The sequence below is a fragment of the Streptopelia decaocto genome, assembly GCF_964273445.1.
Source record: "Streptopelia decaocto genome assembly, chromosome: 3".
Taxonomy (NCBI): domain Eukaryota; kingdom Metazoa; phylum Chordata; class Aves; order Columbiformes; family Columbidae; genus Streptopelia; species Streptopelia decaocto.
Genome location: NC_138656.1, coordinates 30,749,591 through 30,767,717, shown reverse-complemented (window position 1 = coordinate 30,767,717; position 18,127 = coordinate 30,749,591). Strand labels below are relative to the sequence as shown.

Below are 18,127 nucleotides of genomic sequence, written 5' to 3'. Positions count from 1 at the left end.
TTCACTATTACATAAACTAAACAATTCACAGATGACACATTCTCTCATGCCTTGCTGCCTTTCTCTGGATCCAAAAGATTAATTTCCTCAACTGGACTAAGCTTGTATTCCTTCACAGTTGTGCTTTCCCATGCTGCTGGCAATGGCAGATTGACTAGAATGAGGAGTGGCTGCTGCAGGGGAAGCATTACAGATAAAAACAAAAACACAAATGAAATGGATTTGAAGGATTCTAGAACACTTTGCTGCTAGGAGAAGCTGAAGAGCACAAAAAAACATTAAAGCAAGGAAGAACATTAAATCTTGGTCACTGTGCATGCGTAAGAAATGGTGGAAAAGAGAACACGTGAAAGACCTGCAAACAAAGCAAAGAAGAAAATGAAGTCACATGTGAGCCTTTCCCTGCTCACTCAAATGAAAATAAGAAAATTCCTTTCCATACTCCCACCAAAAAAAAAGTCTGAAATTATTATCCCAAATATTGCACCTTAAAAAAGAAAGTACAGAGATAGCTTCGGATCGTGGACGTTTCCAATAAGCCAATGAGCCATTTACTTCAGCACTTCAGCTGACAATAACCACCACTAGAGATGTCAGAGGAAGATGTAGAATCTCACCAATTGAGATACCTTTGGCATTTTGCAAAAGCAGAGATTGTGCTTAGTTCATTAACGTGATTTGATGTATCCATCAGACTACTCTGGGATGTTAATTCCAGATGTGCGTTTGTCACCACTGTCCAGTCTGCTCTGGCAACACAGTACTTTGTAGCTCAGTGCTTTCTCTGCCATGTCTTTCTTCTCTGGCTGAATGCTTTCAGTCAATCGTTTTACTACGTGTAATAACTATTAACTATGGTTATTACAACAGAGGACTGGAAGCAGAACTTTCAGTTCTACTCCCTACAGAAAATTAAGCAACCTGAGGGAAGGAAAGAGGTCCACAGAACACAAAGACTGCAAATTTTGGACATCCTAACAAACACAGTTTTCTAGTATTTGGACTGTGGTCTTATTCTCTTGAGTGAAAAACTGTTGCTGTTGTGACTATCCAAAGACTGTTTTTCCATCTTACATTTTTTTCTTTGCTTCTGCTGTTTTCAATTGCCATGCCAAAGTTTCTCCTGTTTATCTAATTGTTTTAGTGTGTCTGAACTCTCATTGGTTTATATGTTTAGTCTTGTCCTGATTTAATATGAATTAAAATGGCAATGTCACGACCAGTCTACAAATATGAATCAGAATAGAAACTATTTAAATAATACCAGAGATGGTACCCGTCTGGTTTGATATATAGATCATATAGAATAATGTTGGTTTTGTTTTCTACTAGTATTGCCAGTGAAGTGTTGATTGTGACCACAAATATGTTTTGTTCCTCGTCCTATTAAGCCAAAAGAGTGTGGTTTACTGCATGTATGTACGTGAGATTGTTTTGATTATACTAAATTCACTTTAGAAAACCCACATTCTGCCACTGCAGCGCTACAGGACAATGAGAAAAGAATTTCCAATGAGAACAGCCTTTTAAAAGCAAACCACTGGGCCCCTTCCCTTTAAAAGAATTTTAAGGCAAACTACCCTTTCTTCTGAATTTGATTATTTCTCAAAATTACATCTGAATACTGTCTTCAACAGAAGGACGCTGTCCTTTTCCTTCTCGGTCATTACGTAAGACACAGAAAATTTCAGACTGTACATTTCCATTTCACACAGGGGTTACGCTTCTTTAAATCATTAGTTTACTGTAATGAGTAAAAACATTATGTGTTAACTTTTCTTTTAGTGGTGAATCTGGCTACCATATGTCCGATGGTAGCCTGAAGCTTATCTTTCTGATTTTCGGTACCTTGCCTCTACAGACCTGGGAGTATTTACCATTTAATGTCTGCTACTCTGAGCTTCTAGCCTTCCCAACAGAGGGTCAAGATTGTATTCTGAAGGGCCAACATGGTATTTTATCAGTCTGAGTTAAAACATAGCATTGTCTAGCTCTGGCAGAGTCTCAATCAATATGATTATCTTCTAGGGGAGATAGGCTGTAGTCTTGAGTGGTGAATATGCCTATCAAACACAACCAGTCCAAAAATGTGTCTGACAGCCTTTGCGTGACTCTGCTAATTTAGTTTATTCAGCCTCCTCCAAACAGGTGATAGACAGGCATTTAACGCTGTCACTGCTGTCCACGTCTTTCACAAACTGAAACAGCATCATAAATGACAAACTTGCAAAAACCTGATGCTCTTTCATCGCTGCTGAAATGAACCCTAGCTTTAAGCCTAGAATATACAGCCCCCTCTAAATCCCAGATATAAAGACAGTCAAGAGACACCCTCCTGGCATCAATCCTAATCCTAATCTGGTAGTTTTTACCACATGTAATAAAGCTTGCTTATTGTTCCCTGTTTCATAGCTTTGCTCTCCACCTAGGCACATCCCAGCCTACAGCAGAGTACATTAATTTTACCAGGATTTTTGCAACACAGGATATCTTTAAACTATGTCTACATGGGGACTACATAGAGATTTCGGTCGGATTAAACTCTTGCCAGCTAAATTTAAACACACGCTTTTCCTTGTTTTAGTAAGTGCCTGAAGTCCTGTGCTAGTAACAGAGAGAATGAGGCTGCCCTTTTTCAGTCGAAGCAAATTAGCTTATCATTAATAAAAAGCCTCTCACTGATCCTTAAAGTAGAGGCTAATAATGGTGAGTCAGATACATCCTTGTGACAGCATTTGTACAATTTAAGAAACTCTCTCAGCTGCCTGAAAAGTGAAATGGCTTTTCTTCAACCGCTTAATCTAGGTGTAACAGCATCTATGGCTACAACACATCGTTTAATCTCTGGTTACAGCACAGCTAGTTAATATGGCTCTGAATAAATGACTGTATTTCTATCATATCACACTTGCAGCCAAAAAAATTAGAGTTTTCTTTTGTGTTTGTTTGTTTAAGTGTCAAGAAAAAGCCCAAAGCTGCAGCTGTCAGCAATGCTTAAACTGGCAGACAACTTCTTGATGATTTTTTCCCCTACATTTTAGAGAGACAGAAAAATGAATGTCTGGAGGTTAGAGCACTATGTTTTATATTTCAGTATAACGTCACAAGCATCTGATAGCTTGTTCACACATAACGTCAAGATCAGTTCTACAAGATCTTACTCTGACTTACAAGACAACTATTCTTCTTGGAAAGCTGCCACGGTGTTCTGCAGATTACATAAAGCATTAAATCTTTCTGACACAGGTTCTATGATTAGTTAAGGGTTTTCATAATTTCTGCAACACGTCTATGCCTAAACTGTACTTACTCCTCAGCATATTCTTCTAATCATTTATTCTACACTTTATTGACCTACAGGCTTTGATATAATTGTCTGCTGATTCAGACTGAGGAATTGCTTTTTCACTGCAGAATTCCCAGCAGGACAAACTGATGAAGTCCAGATACATACAGTTTTAAATCCTATTTTAACCAAGTCTGCATATAAAGTTTAAAAACAGATGTGTATAAAATAGTGCAAATCAAAGACCGATTTACAAGTTTACTGGGGCTGACAAGGTCAGCCAGTTTAGGTTAGCATTTGCATCATCGCCAACTCTTGCAATTTTGCTTGAATTCTTCTGATATTTGGTATTCACTATAAAACATGGGCTGCTGGAAACAAGAGCTTTCATGAACTCCTGTACTTCAATTTTTAAAAGAAGTTTCCAAACCTTACCTATGTGCAAAAAAAAAAAAAAAAAGAAGACAGTGAGACCCAAGCACCTAATTCTAAAAGCTAAATAAATAAACAGGTATTAAAACATTCATTTAAAAAACAATTTAATGATTTAAAAATCAGCTTTTGGGTACTGAGGTACTAATTTTTTGAGGGTTTCCTGTTTCCACTTCTTGATCTGTTTGGATATGAATAGCTTGGGAGGCCTTCTCTTTCCCTCTGGTTTCAAAGAGTCACGTAAAATATTGTCTGCAAGTAAGCAACTTATAACCTAGTTTTTAATGAAGTTAAATTCAGTGTTTTTTTGCAATATTAAGCCTTCTTTCTCGCTTTTCTAGGGTAGACAAGTGCTTTGAACTGAACACGTGTTACAATTGACCACCTTTATTTATGTTCATAAAATAATTTTAAACTGCTGATCAAGAGTATCAGAGTTCACGATTTCCCATGCAGGTCACTATGAAACGCTGCATTTCTGGCAAGGCTAAGGCCGAGACACCCAGCACAGCTGAAAACACAAACCCGGGCCTCTCTTCTCCCCGCAGTCACAGACAGCTGATCAAAGCTCCAGCAGACAACACGTCCTAACTTCTCCCCGTTCCCACAGGCTCCTCTCGAAGTGTTTTGTGCAGGGCTGACATCACCCGGGCCCGGCCGCCCCCAGCGGCAGCTCCGCCGCTGCCGTGCCGCAGCCAGCCCCGCTCGGCTCCTCGCCTCCCTTCCCTCTGCCCGGAGCTCTGCGCCGCCAACCCTGGCGCCGGCCCCACTTCTCCTGCCCCGGCCTGGAGGGAGACGTGACACTCTCTGTTCTCGGCCCAGGGCAGGAGGGGTGGGGTGTACCCGGCCCGGCCTGCCCTTGGGAGGCACAGAGAGCCGCTGCTGTGCCCCCGGCAGCGTGACGCCCTGCGCTCCCCTGACCTCGGGGCTTCTCCGTCCAGGGGTCTGCGGGAGTACTCCCGGTACTAACCTGACCAAGTCGGTCATACAGGATCCTACAACCACCACCTCAGCGGCCATGGCGCCAGGGGAAGCGGCAGCCGCAGACCCGGCTGCCCGGCCAAGCCGCTGCCCGGGCCTTGGACCCTGGACTCGGTCTCCGCGCCAGGCCCCGCCGCCCCAGCGGCTTCGCCCGTTGCCAGGGGCGACGGGCGGGGGAGGTGGCGACGAATGGCCCGCAGGGGCCTTCGGCCGGGAGGGCTGCCCTTGGCGAACGCCTGCTGGCAAGGCCGCCCTCTCCCCTCCTCGCCCTGTCCCACGCCCCGCTCCGGTCGCGAAGAAACCGCCGCCCCACGCCTGCGCGGCGAGACCGTCTGCCCAGGCACTGCGGCGGCCGCCAATATCGAGGCCGGTGAAGACCCCCTCCGTCCCGGGGAGCGGAGGCGCGCACGCCGCGCGGTGGGGCGGGAGCGGGTGGCCGGGACTGGCGCGTGGCCGCGGCCGTTGCTAAGGGGCTGTGTTCCGGCCGCCGTAGGTATGGCGGGGCCCGGGACGGGGAGGAGCGGGCGGGAGCAGCGCCCCTACCAGCCACGGGGGAGCGGTGCGGGGGCGGCAGATCGGGCGGGCTGGCTGGCTGATGCCCCGGCATCGGCCCCTGCTCCCTCCGCCAGCCTTGAGGCTCTTGTGGCCGGGGGGGTGCCGAAGGCGGCGGGCCCGGCCTGGGAGGAGCTGGCCAGGAGGCGGCGCGGGGGCCGGTGCGGCCCAGGGCGACGGCCGGCCTTAGCACCGCCCGGCGGTGGCCTGGCCCGCTCCCGGGCGCCGCCGCCGGGGCGGCTCCGCACAGCTCAGCTCAGCTCAGCTCAGCACAGCCCGCAGCGCCTGGGCTGGCGGCCCCGCTCCGCGCGCCGGCACGTGGCCCAGCGAGCCTCACGAGGGGCGGGCGGCGACCCGACCAACGGGGCCCGGCTCGGGGGGAGCCGGGACCGGCCCGGGGAGCTGGGGGCTTCACCCGGCGCTCCGCTGGTGCACGTTACCGGTCGTGTTGCGGGCGGGCAGGTGGGGGTGCGGTTGGGCACGGTAGCAGGAGGTGGGTGTGGGTCCCCACTTCTCCCCATAGCCAGACCCCCCTTACAGCGGCCCTCAAAGTAAAAGCCACAAAACTAAATTGCCGACAGCCCGCCCGAGAGGGTTAGGCGGGAAAGTTTCCCTCACACTTCAAAGCCTCTATCACAATATTTACCTTCTTAGAGGTTCACTCCGTGCCCATAGTGTCATTCGCGGTGTTGGGGGAGCAGAGTACCACAGGTCCGAACACTAGTGCTCAAAGCGGTGCCTGGGATTTTATGGTTACCATGAAGGCTATGAAGCATATGTTACCTTTGTCTGAACGATATCTAAAATATAAAAGGATTCAACCATTAGTTTGTTTACTTCTTTCAAATGTTTTGGTTTGGGAGGGAAACGGTCTAGTGAGTTTTGTTTTTGTTAATTCCCTTGAGTTTGTTTGTGTTCTGTTTCCAGTACTGTGGGAAAATTAAGGTGGGGAAAAAGAACTGTGTATATGACAACTGAAACTTACTAAAATGGCACTAGTTTTGTTGTAGTTTGTAAAGAGCTTTGTTTACAAAATAAATTGGTGTGTTTAATTGATAGTGACCCTTTAAGTATTGTGTGTCTGGCTTCTTATGTAGAAGGTATTGTGGGTCTTAAAGAAATGATACAATTACACCAAGAAAAATGCCTAGGAGTCATTTACATTGTGTTTCGACAATATGTCCATATTTTATTAACAAAAACATAAGGAATCTCATCCTGTAGTTAATTTTGGAAGGTGCATCTGTTCAGCTTTGATCACCACATGTATCTTATGTCTCAGTTCTACCCTTGTAACATTTGCAGTCCCCTTAAAATGTGTCATCATTGGAATAAATTCTGAGATCTCTGTGGATACCCTCGGGATTGCTAGAAATATAACTTGTTTTTCAGCATGTTTTTTGTGGTTTAAGAAGTTCTTACCCTCCATCAGTTCAGCTAGCCCTCTGCTTGAAATTAAAGATGGCAGACTGAACTGTGTGCCCTGTTTTAGCCAATCTTGTGCAAAGTATAATTTAAGTTTAAACTCATTTTTATTAGCTGCAAGCTAAGCCATTGGACTTTGCATTGTAATAGGTCAGGTATGGGCTTGTGTTCTCTCAGTTGCTCTGGTGAAGAATGAAGGTGAGTAGGCAGTAATTTTTGGTAGAAAAGTAACAAACAGGCAGTGGCATCTTAAACCGTCACAGGTGTTCGCTAAGAAAACTTCAGTTGTTGCCCATTGTCAGTTACGGGAAATCATATAAGAGAATGTGTTATATATTAGGACATGGATATTTAATCTTCAGCTTCCTTAGCTGCCATAAAATGGAAGAATCAGTGTATTGAAGATAATTACTGTTTTGGGGAAGTCTTTATTAGTCTTTTTGTTTGCCTTACAGTGCCTGGCCTTTGCTTTATTCTGATACATTCAGAATAGCTAGGATAAATCCTCTTGCTTTGAACATTGGTTCACACTGCTTCAGCGTGAATGTCTCTCAAAAGGAAAAAATGCATAACTTTAGTGTTGTTACTGGTTACAGGAATTACCAGTTTGTAGAAAGTCTGTTAGTTCCCAATTAATGCTTGTGAACCATGTTAGAATCAACAGAAAATTGCAACTATTGCCTTGAGTTGTTTACGCTCTCTAGTACTCTCACACTCTAATACAGCAGTCCATATGCAGCATGTTGTAAGAAAGTAAATATAGTATGTATCGGTGTTTTTCAATTAAATGGGTGTTTTAAAAAATATCTTCTAATGGTCAGATTTTAAGTATGATCTCTTCTGCCTTACTTGTCAGTGATGTGTTTATCTTACCTTGAGTCATTTAGGGTTTTGTTTTCTAAAACTGTTCAGTTAATTTTCACGTGGAACTCTGTGCCTAATAATATGCTAGAATATGTTAAGTTAGCATTTTAATAGGTTACTCACCCTTCTTTTGTCCCACTTCTCCTGCCACAGTCTGTTGTTGTCCACATTCTCCAGCCTTTTTGTGGTGCAATGAGTTAAAATATGTGCATGCTCATTTTCTGCATTTCAGCTAAAAAGCAGCAGGTTCTTTAACTGTGTTAACTTATTGGCCTAAGTGATTTAGCATAAGGTCATGCACTTGCAAGTGCCTCTGAAAGAGCTGTGCTTAAAATGTGTGTATGTCAGCTTCTTGATCATTTTTGTGAATGAAGATGCCTTTCAGAAAGTATGGTGATATTGCTGAAAGAAAAACAGCATTAACCTTTAAAAGCCAATGTGAAATGCTGTAAATTAGCTAACTAATGAAGTAATGTAAAAGTAATACTGACTGTGGTTACGCTAGTGGTATTAGAAATTACAAATGAGAATATGGATAGATAATCAAACCCATGGTCCCATTGCAATCAGTAATGTAAGTCCCATCGATTTCAGTGGAAGCAGAACAAATGTGGCTTGTCAATTGTAGACTCTTAATGGAAATGCTCATAAGAAGGGCTAGGCTGTGAAGTGCCAGAATAGCCCTCAAATTTTATTACTTTTTCTCGTAGGGATAGGCTCTTAATTAAAAGAGCCCAGGACATAAGTCTGTTTTCATATTGACATAGAATAAACAGGCCTCATTGCATGTTGTAGAGGTAGGAGAAAAAAAAAAATTCTTTATAAACCTGTGCACATTTCAGTGAGTGTACATTCCTGATTGTTTGCGTGCTTAGCGTTTTTCCTTTGATGTTTGCAGAGTGCAGGTGTATTTACATCAAATAAGGAGGATATTTATTGATTTTATTTTTTTTTTCTTCTTTTGCCGTCTCTGTGCAGTTCAAGGCAAAAGAGGAATATACTAAGATGTCACCTGAAGTTGCCTTGAACAGAATCTCTCCAGCGCTCTCACCCTTCATTTCCAGTGTGGTCAGAAATGGAAAAGTGGGACTGGATGCTACTAATTGTTTACGGATTACAGACTTGAAATCTGGGTGAGTTCCTCATCTAAAAAGAATACCCAACCCCTCACAGTTAAGCTGTCTTTTCAGGACTAAATTTTACTGGGTTTGTGTGTATTTAAGCATTTCCAATATATTTGGAGCTGACATACTAGCTAGATTATTTTTTGTCTTGCTGTAATTTTGTAGTTTGGGAGACGTAATTTGTCATGTTGTTGGCAATAATAATCTTGTTAAAAAAATTTCATCGCTGCCACTTGATAGTGCTGTTTGTCAGCAGTGAGATAGTTATAAACAGTTTTTCCTGTTGTTTATCACTTGTTTACTCGATCTTTTCTGTAAATTAAAAACTTGAGCATAAATTCGTGTAACCTAACCTGTAGTCATGAATATGCTAAATATGATAAAATTAGCTTTTCCTTTATCTGACCTCTCTCAAGTACATTATAATTTCAGAAGGGTTTGTGATGGTTTTAAGACAGTAATAAAGTTTGGGATCCACATATACAAAGGTACTCTGGTCTGTAACCTCTGTGAATAATAGATGGGGAAAGTGAAATGCTAAAAGTAGAGTTTACTTTAGGCACTGTGCAGAGAGGGGAGACTCCCAAGGTAGATGTTAAAAGAATACTTAAGATGAGACATGTCAGAAATTGCTTTATTTTTAGAGCTGGGCATCTAATGGCATTGCTGATTCAGGCATTCATTTGATACTGGAGTTCAGAGCTTAAGGTGTCTAAATCACCACTTTTGTACGAACTACTGCATTGTTTATGATTTTGAATGATAGTATAAGCCAGTAGATCTGAAGAACCACCATGAATCACTGTTGTTTAAAATTTAGTTCTGCTGAAAACTTCTGTTTAGTATGTTTCTGTAGACTGCTTTATTATGGTTTCATGAACAGTTTGAGAGGTGCTTTTCTGGTATTTACAATGCCTTTTCAAGAAGGTGTGAGTTCTAGGGTTAGTTGGAAAGGAACCTTCCCTCCCTGTAAGGTGATGTGACAGATTTACTTGGGGGTCCGAGAAGCTATAACTTTGTTTTTAGTGTTGTCTGGTTGGCAAGTTATGTGAGACAGGCTGAGCAGTTATGCATCTGCTGCTGTTATTTCATGCTAGACTTTTCTTCCTCTTGAGCTAGTCTGCTGAAAAGTCTGAGATGGGAGCTGTCTTACATTTCTCCTATTGAATCTGAGAGAAAGGAATACAAGAAAAAGGTAGAGAGAAGACACAGGTGTAGTAAAGGTATCAGCTTGCCAGGAGGTAGATAAGGGTTTTCCTCTTTGCTCACTGCCTTTGAAATAATAGATTAAAATAATATGAAGTGTTTTCATCTGACTCTTTTCAGAGGTGTTCTTAATAAGTGCCTAGCGTTTTCAGCCAATGATCTTACCAAGCAGATCTTGAATTTGCTTTGATAAATCCTGAATGTTTTCCAAGAGTTTATTCTTTAAAATACTAAAAACTGCCCCCAACTCTGCCTGTCACCCAAACCCAGTGATTCAAACTGTGTAGTAACTGTGTTGAACATGAGGTCTACAACACATGTACAGCCCTGGACAAAGGTTGTCACATGCCTTGTTTAAAGGTGTAGTCTCAGCTATATGCAAGTATGCAGTGTAAAATTACTTAAAGTGCTCGCATCACTGAATAGCAGAGAAGTGCCTTCCATATATCAAGATCTAGTTCAGTGGTCTTTAACCTTTGATATAGAAGCCTTTGGGACTCCACAGACTGTTTTTGAGAGGCCCGTGTCAGTTAATAACAAAATCTCTGTCTGTAGGTTTACATTTGTTGCTGTATAGTGCCTCTAAAGAAAAACTTCGCAAGGCTGTGAGAGTCCAAAAATGGATTGAAAACCATAGGTTACTCTCTTGCCCTAGCTTCACACAATGGGATTATTCACTTTGTTAAGCTTTTTAAATGAGAGAGAGGACAATGCAGAGGAAATAGCAAGCAGAGGCAAACGTAGGTGATATCCACTTAAAGGAACAGAAGGGTAAGGACATAGAGGTTGGACAGAAACAGGAGAAAAATGAGGTGAACAGTTGCTAAGAGTAATGAGGATGAGGCGCAGGACAGAAATTGCAAAACTCCCTTCAGTTTCAATGGGGCTCAATCAGGCTTAAAGTGCAACAGGAAGGTGAGGAGGAGGTGCTAGGTTAAATGTTTGAAGATAAATAAAAAGCAGTTCTTGATCTCAAATGACTATGTTCATTTATAAGTACTATCAGTTCAGAAACTTTGTTTTTGAATAATGATTGTGCATTTACTGACACATGAAAGGGGCTGTGAACACATTTCTTCTGTAACCTAGCTTGAATTTATTACAGAACTTGCAAATATTTTATGCTTTAACTGGTGTGTTGCATGCAAGATTAAGAATAAAATAAACAAAATTTTAATATAATGTTTAAGATGTTAAAATACTTAAACATCTCAATAGCTATTAACTTTGAAAATGGAAACAACTGGAAGCTTCTGGGTCACAGGGAGGAGCTGCATAGCTGCTCCACTGTCATGTTCCACACTGTTACTCTGATAGACAATTAAGGGTTACTGTAGTTACTCAACTTCCCTGATGAACCAGTGCTTTACAATGTATAACAAAACAAAATTTACAAACTGAAGATCCATCTGTTTTCATTTCTTAGGTTTTAGAAACTGGAGCTGTGTTTAACAAGGAATCATAGTCATAGACCGAATACAGTAATATCTCCAAGGCCTTGCCCATTCAGAGCCTTGGTTTTGGCCTTCTCAACTCAAAAATCGAAGGATTTCTCCTTTTGTTTCACCAGTGCACGATCAAGTCTCTGGTTTATAGCCTATCATGTCAGTTGATTTTGATTTGCAAATAGCAAACTTATTAAGCCTTTAATTATTTGAAAAGGCAATCCATAAGTCAGATGGTTTTAGTAAGGTACTTATTTTTCACTTGTTCTAACTTATTGCTAAGATTGACTACTTAGTTTTGTTGTGTTTTATGAACTGTATTAAAGAGCTGATGTTAGATTAAAAGTATGAGGTATGCTGATATGTTAATTTGCTTTGCTTGCAGGTGTGGGAGGGAAATATGTCATAGTAAGGAAATCCTATTGTTTTGCAGTCTTTGAGTATGTAAATGTTTTATAATAATATGTTACAGTTCCGTAATGTCTGTGTGTTTTACAAACTTATTAGACAGTACTAGTCTCATCAGACACTTGCATACATTTACATCTATGAGCAGGACCTTCAGGATCAAGTCCTGTTTGTAGTAGTTTTACGGCCACTGCTGATGCAGAGTAAGAAAGAAATGTGAGTACCCCTGAGCTGAGCTCAGCAATATGCCATGACAGGAAAAAAGGAAACTCTTCAGTAGAAATAGTAATAAAAAGGTAGGTGGTCAGGCTGCAGAGCTACTACCTTCTTTCTGGTAAAAAGTGCTCCACAGTGAACAAAAATAGAACCAGAGTGTTAGGTCATGTCTGAAATACAGCACCTTTAGCTGCATTGATTCTGGTGATAAGAAAACCCTGGCAAGCGTCTCTGTTGCATGAATAAAAGACTTTCTTTGAGATGACAGAGTGGATCAAAGTGTTTTAACTCTTGCACAGGGTATTACCTTATTCTAGACCCAAAGAAAATACCGCTGACAATTGAGTCAGTGCCATATATTGTATTATTCAGTTAATCTCCAGTGGTGTCTCTTTGAAATAATGACCCATCTTAATTAGATATTAAAATCTAGTCATAACCAACTGAATTGTGGCTAAGGCATTTTGCTTAGCATTTATACATATAATCATGGGAAAGATATTGAATAGGGAAAAGTGATTGTTAGGTAGATTTAGAAATAGAGGACATTTTCCTATGTGAAGGGTATTTAATTAATGTGTAATGTAGAATCCAGTTACTTAGGAGGCTGCTGCTTTTCCTATGGTGTGTTAGAATAGTGAAAACCGTATCTGTGGTGGTCATTGCCTTTGAGAACCTTTTTCCCTTACAGCTGTTCATCAGGGCCTATGCTTGAGCTTCAAATTATGTTGCAAGCCTATTCTTACTCAACAAACTTTATTCTGTTTTTTAAATTAATGTGTTGTAATTTCAAAATGAACACAGTGATTTAATGCTGCATATATTAAGATGCTTTTTTTTTTTACTTATAACAAAATTTTAGATTTCATACTTCTTTGGTTATACTATTCCATATTTACAAGGAGATTAATTGTGGAATTTTTATGTAACTGATTTGTAGTAAACCACGTTGGTAGTTTGTTCTTTGTAGCACTCTGATTTGCTATTGATTTCTGCCTCTTTACTTGATACTGAGGTATGTTTACACTTAGTTAGGTTCCTGGAAGAAGCCTATGAAGAGTGGTCAAAAGAATGTAGTGCTGTCTAGAGTAGACTGTAACCTATGTGTTTACTATCAAGCTGTAATAAGATATTTATAACTTTATTGCCTTGCTTTCTAGTGAGCAGTGATGATTTACTTTTTTGTGTTATCAAACAGACTGCAATATGCTTTGGTATTTCCTTTTCTTTTGGGCATTTCCCTTTTTAAAGTAAATATGCATTTTATGTGAGTATTTCATGAAATAATATTGGTTTTTAACTGGGAAATACTATTACAATACTGTGGTGGTTATTTAGAGCTTTTGCTTAATCTTTTGCTTTTGATTCATTTAAATTGAAAGATTCTACTTCAGTTACTTGAGGAAAGTTCACATTCCACCATTCACATTGGTATCTATAGGTAGGGGTTTTTTAACATGCATTTTGTTTAGGTTTAATGAGTCTGACTTCTGAACACAATTACTATGAAAAGCTGTTTTAAAAAATAATAATGTTCTGAGTAAAATGTGGCCTTGAAAGGATGTGGAAGTTTCTAGGAGAGGTGTGGTCTTACGAGTCCTTTACTACTCTATTGGATAAGTCATGAACTATTACTTTTGCACTACCCTGTTTCCCCGAAAATAAGACTACTCTGAAAATGAGCCCTAGCATGATTTTTCACGATTTTTGAGGATGCTTGAAATATAAGCCCAACTCCAAAAGCCAGCCCTAGTTACAGTTCATTAAAAAAGTCAATTTAAATAGTGTCCAGGCAGCTATACTTGTAAAAAGGTAGTAAGTTTTGGAACAAAAATTAATATAAGACCTTGTCTTTTTTTCGGGGAGACAGGGTAGTTTCATTCCAGTTTCCGATAACAAATATATTTCTTCGCTTCAAAGAATCTTATTACTAGTAGCTTGTTGTCACTCAAGCGGATTTTAACAGGCTGAAGCTCTGATGGGACAATGTGAGAGAGTTGTCACTGTGGAGGAGCGCTTGGAACTTCAAACACCAATTTTTCTGTGATGGTCCAAAAAGACTGACTGTCTCCAAGATGGCTCTCTCCTGTATTTGTTTCTGAATGTTGAAAAAACAAAGGCAATATGTCTGTCTGATAAAGATCTAAGTGTAGTAGGTACATTTGGTAGTAGGTTTGTAAATATTCTCCACAAAGTTTGGCTTTTTTTTTTTTAACACCGATTTTAAATAAAGTGCTTGAAGTTCTTCGGAAGGAAAGTGTGTGTGTGTGTCTGTTTCAAGTGCTATGAGTAAATAAATTATTTTTAAAAGTAATGGTAGTATTAGATAATTGTGGTAACTTGGGCTCTAGTTTAAAAGACTACATACATTTTCTTAAGATTTGTTCAATTTAAATACTGCACAGTATGTCTTTGGTATTTTTAGACTGGGACAGTAGGTGACTTCCTTTTGTTTAACCTTGAAAAAACAATATCTACCAGTTTTCTGCTTTAACACAAGTGAGAAGAAACTGTTTGATACAGTTGCCAACTGTCTTCTAATTAGTTTAAAGAGAACTTCATATGATGTGGTACTGGTATATGCACCAAATACGGTTAGAAATATGTAACTTATCAAGGTATTTAAATGTATGTTTTGGCTATCTGTATCATGGTAACTCATTGAACACTTCTTGAAAACCAGGGCTTACATTAATATAGTGTAGATCTCTGTCCAGGACTTTCTGCTGTTGTAGTAGATGTCTGTCTTTTTTCTTTGCATTGTGTTTCACTGCAGGAGAAACAATTCCTGAGACTTAATTTTTTGTTGTACCTAAAATCTGATAGTTTGGTGCCTGGTCCAATTTCTTTCCCTTTTCCAAATCCTTGCATCACACAGATGCAGCGTTTATTTAATGTAGGCTGGGCAGATCTCTAGCATACCATGGATCTTGGATGCATATTACATTTCACCTGAAGCTGAGAACAACTGGCTTTTAATTTTTTATTTTTCTGCTGAGTAGAGAAGAATATATTCCTGAATAGCTGCTTCATAAATTCTTCCAGCCTTAGGTATGCAATTAGACTTCATGTATGCCTCTTATATGCATATACACATACATGGCATAACATTAAATAGCTAATGTACACTTGTAATGAAGCTGAAGCAAAAGGTTATGATTTTTTTTGTTTTAGTGTTTTCGTTGAAATTGTTGTCTGATGAGTTTAGGGACTTCAAAAGCACAGGGAGATGATCAGAGGCTCAATCTTGACAGACCGGTATGCAACAGCATTGAAGATCTAATTCTGCCATATTTATATTACAGCCAACATAAATCAATGGGAATGCTTCACAGAATCACAGAATGTTAGGGATTGGAAGGGACCTCTAAAGACCATCTAGTCCAATGCCCCTGCCGGAGCAGGAACACCCAGATGAGGTTACACAGGAATGTGTCCAGGCGGGTTTTGAATGTCTCCAGAGAAGGAGACTCCTGTACTGCACTCCTTTACTTCTGTAAATAACTTCTGTGGGACAGCAAACGATTAATTTTTGAAAACATAATCTGCACTATTTGCTAACTATGCAGTGAGTCTCTAACAGTGTGGGACATCAAAAACTGTACAGGCCTTTTCTTATAATGTATTGTTCACTATGTAAGCCTGTGTAAAAAAAAAATTTCAAAGAGAAGTTTTATTGTCCTAAGAGTCTCTTTTGTTGGCACTTATGTTGACATCTCTGTATTGCTGCCCTTTTAAATGCCCCTTCATAAATGCTTTGGGGTTTCTTGAACGATCAGTCATGGTGCTCTTCTGACTGATGGAGAAATGAATTTTTCTGACCATTTGAGTAACTCTGTCGAGCACTGATTTTGCTGCTTAGGTTTAATATCTCAAACTCAAGTGGAAACAGAATAACTGCACCAATGCAGTCCTATGCCTGAGGTATTTTAATCTGTTTTTTTATATACTTAGATTAGGCGTTTACTTGGCACTGCACAGCGTAGACATACCTTGAAGCAACTATTGTCTAACTGGAATTGAGCATCTGAAAAGAATACTTAGAGCTGTATGTATAAGTGAACAGTTTCATTTGCTTTTGAAATTGATATTTTTATTGAAGATACTGAATTAATTCCTTGAGGTAAAGGTAAATATCTTAAGTAATCCATAGAAAAGTAAAAGTTGATATAAGGGAACATATTTATTTTGTCTTTCCTGAGAGAAGGGAATTAGTATGTCTGAGGTGAAACACTCTGCCATGTAGATCACAGGTTCTTTTCTTTGTAATCTGTCGGATATGGCTGAAAGAGTGAAATTATACCACTAGGACTGAGTATTTTTATTATTGTAAGATAAAAGAATCCCAATGAAATTGAGTTAATTAAAGGAAATTACAGAATTCCATTATGGAGAAGAGGCAAAAAAGCACCAAATATAAAAACATCCAAAATTGTATTTTCCTAAAAAAAACAGAGATTCCTATGCATCACTAAATATTTATAAACCAAAAATATGAGAGTACCTGTTGCTCTGGATGGTCTGTTCTTCAACCAATAGAAAAACTTGTTTGGATTACTCTTGTTTGTAGTTAGGGTTACTAGTGACCTTTCAAAATGTCTTGGTACCTCTTCTTCTCCTAGAATGTCGGTTTCAGTCTCTTGAGTAAAAGTCAGTTTACAATTTGTTGTGCACTTCATCCAGGGCTACTTTTTTTTTTCAGTTGGGGGGAATAATACAATGTTCTTTGTTTAGAATTCTTCTGTAATGAGAATTTTTTGAACTAACAGTTGACTATCTGTCCTGTTTTTCAGGCTGCTGTAAATCTTAGTGATAAGCCTTAACTGACACACTATAGAAGTGGTATGATTTTAGGCCAACTGCAAACCATTTACAGGCATTGAAGACACTTAAATAATTTCCTTGGAGATTTTGAGTGGTATAATACAGGGTGTTTCAAAAAGACAGACCCAATTTGAAATGAAATTTCTTTGAAATTGGATCCATCTTTTGAAACACCCTGTATATTCTATGTGGCTTTTGATGTTTTAGTTTTAACCTGTTACACATAGGCAAAATTCAGTTTTATTACATAGATGCAGGAGGGAGGAGAACTTGAGGGTACAGGTGAGGTGTTGGAAGTGACATAAGGACACATCAAGGCATTTGCAGTGGGTGGGGGATGCAAAGTTATAGGAACCTTGGGTAGTCTGGGCTCCCTTTTCCCTGGGATCAAAAGATGACTCTGCTGCTCATAAGTAGTCTTGTCCTTGCAGGGGGTCCTACTTGTTCTTCTGTGCCTGTGAGGCTGATGAGGGATGAGCCCAGTGTAGCTCTTACTGTGATGCTGGGAGAAAACAGTCAACTGGGTTGTGAGGGCAAGAACAAGTACTTGCAGAGGACAAGGGCATTTTTTTTTGTCACCAAGAAGAAGGTACTTGGAACTGCTTTCTTTAGATGTAGTTAGAGGTGACCATGGGAGAGAGTGAAGACTAATTTTATGCTTTATGGTGCAGCCTTGAAAATAGTATGACCTGGTTTCAGCTGTGATAGAGTTAATTTTCTTCCTGGTAGCTGGTATAGTGCTGTGTTTTGGATTTAGTATGAGAATGATGTTGATAACACACTGTTGTTTCTAAGCAGTGAAGGGCTTTTCAGCTTCTTAGACTGACCTGCCAGTGAGAAGGAGGGAGTGAGCAAAAGGTTGGAAGGAGACACAGCCTGGACAGCTGACCCCAACCGACCAAAGGGATATTCCATACCGTATGATGTCATACTCAGTATGTAAAACTGAGGGAAGAGGGAGGAATGGGTGGATGTTTGGAGATCTGGTGTTTTGTCTTCCCAAGTAACTGTTATGCATGATGGAGCCCAGCATTCCTGGAGGTGGCTGAACAGCTGCCTGTCCATGGGAAGCACTGAATTAATCCGTTTGTTTGCTTTACCTGTTAAAGTGTCTGTATCTCAGCCCACGAGTTTTCTCACTTTTACCCTTCTGATTCTTCCTCCCATCCCACTGGTGGGGGAGGATGTGAATGAGCGGCTGCATGGTGCTTAGTTCCTGGCTGGGGTTAAACCCTGACGTAGTATTAGCACAACTGAGGTGTCTGTGAACTGTGGGAACTAATGTGACAACAAGAAGGTGGAGAAAGACAAGAAAAGGTGAGGGGTTCTTGAACCAGGCTTCATGGAGAAACTGTAATATGCAG

General features: G+C 40.4%; 2 protein-coding genes across 4 annotated transcripts in view; one reads left to right on the top strand and one right to left on the bottom strand.

Annotated features, from left to right (window-relative positions):
- RBKS (ribokinase) overlaps positions 1-4,873 on the bottom strand; it is a 79,138-nt gene extending 74,265 nt beyond the window's left edge. The window contains exon 1 of one of the 2 annotated variants that reach the window (XM_082048310.1): positions 4,689-4,873. In XM_082048310.1, the coding sequence (XP_081904436.1) occupies positions 4,689-4,738 (50 nt within the window). In that variant the 5' untranslated portion in view covers positions 4,739-4,873. The remainder of the gene's footprint in view (positions 1-4,688) is intronic. The other variant, XM_082048311.1, reaches the window with a different exon arrangement.
- A 173-nt stretch (positions 4,874-5,046) lies between these two features.
- The window catches only part of BABAM2 (BRISC and BRCA1 A complex member 2), a 172,515-nt gene continuing 159,434 nt past the window's right edge, over positions 5,047-18,127 (top strand). Inside the window, exons 1-2 of one of the 2 annotated variants that reach the window (XM_082048307.1) lie at positions 5,047-5,192; positions 8,519-8,673. In XM_082048307.1, the coding sequence (XP_081904433.1) occupies positions 8,546-8,673 (128 nt within the window). In that variant the 5' untranslated portion in view covers positions 5,047-5,192; positions 8,519-8,545. Of the gene's footprint in view, positions 5,193-5,640; positions 5,745-8,518; positions 8,674-18,127 lie in introns of those variants that run through there. The other variant, XM_082048308.1, reaches the window with a different exon arrangement.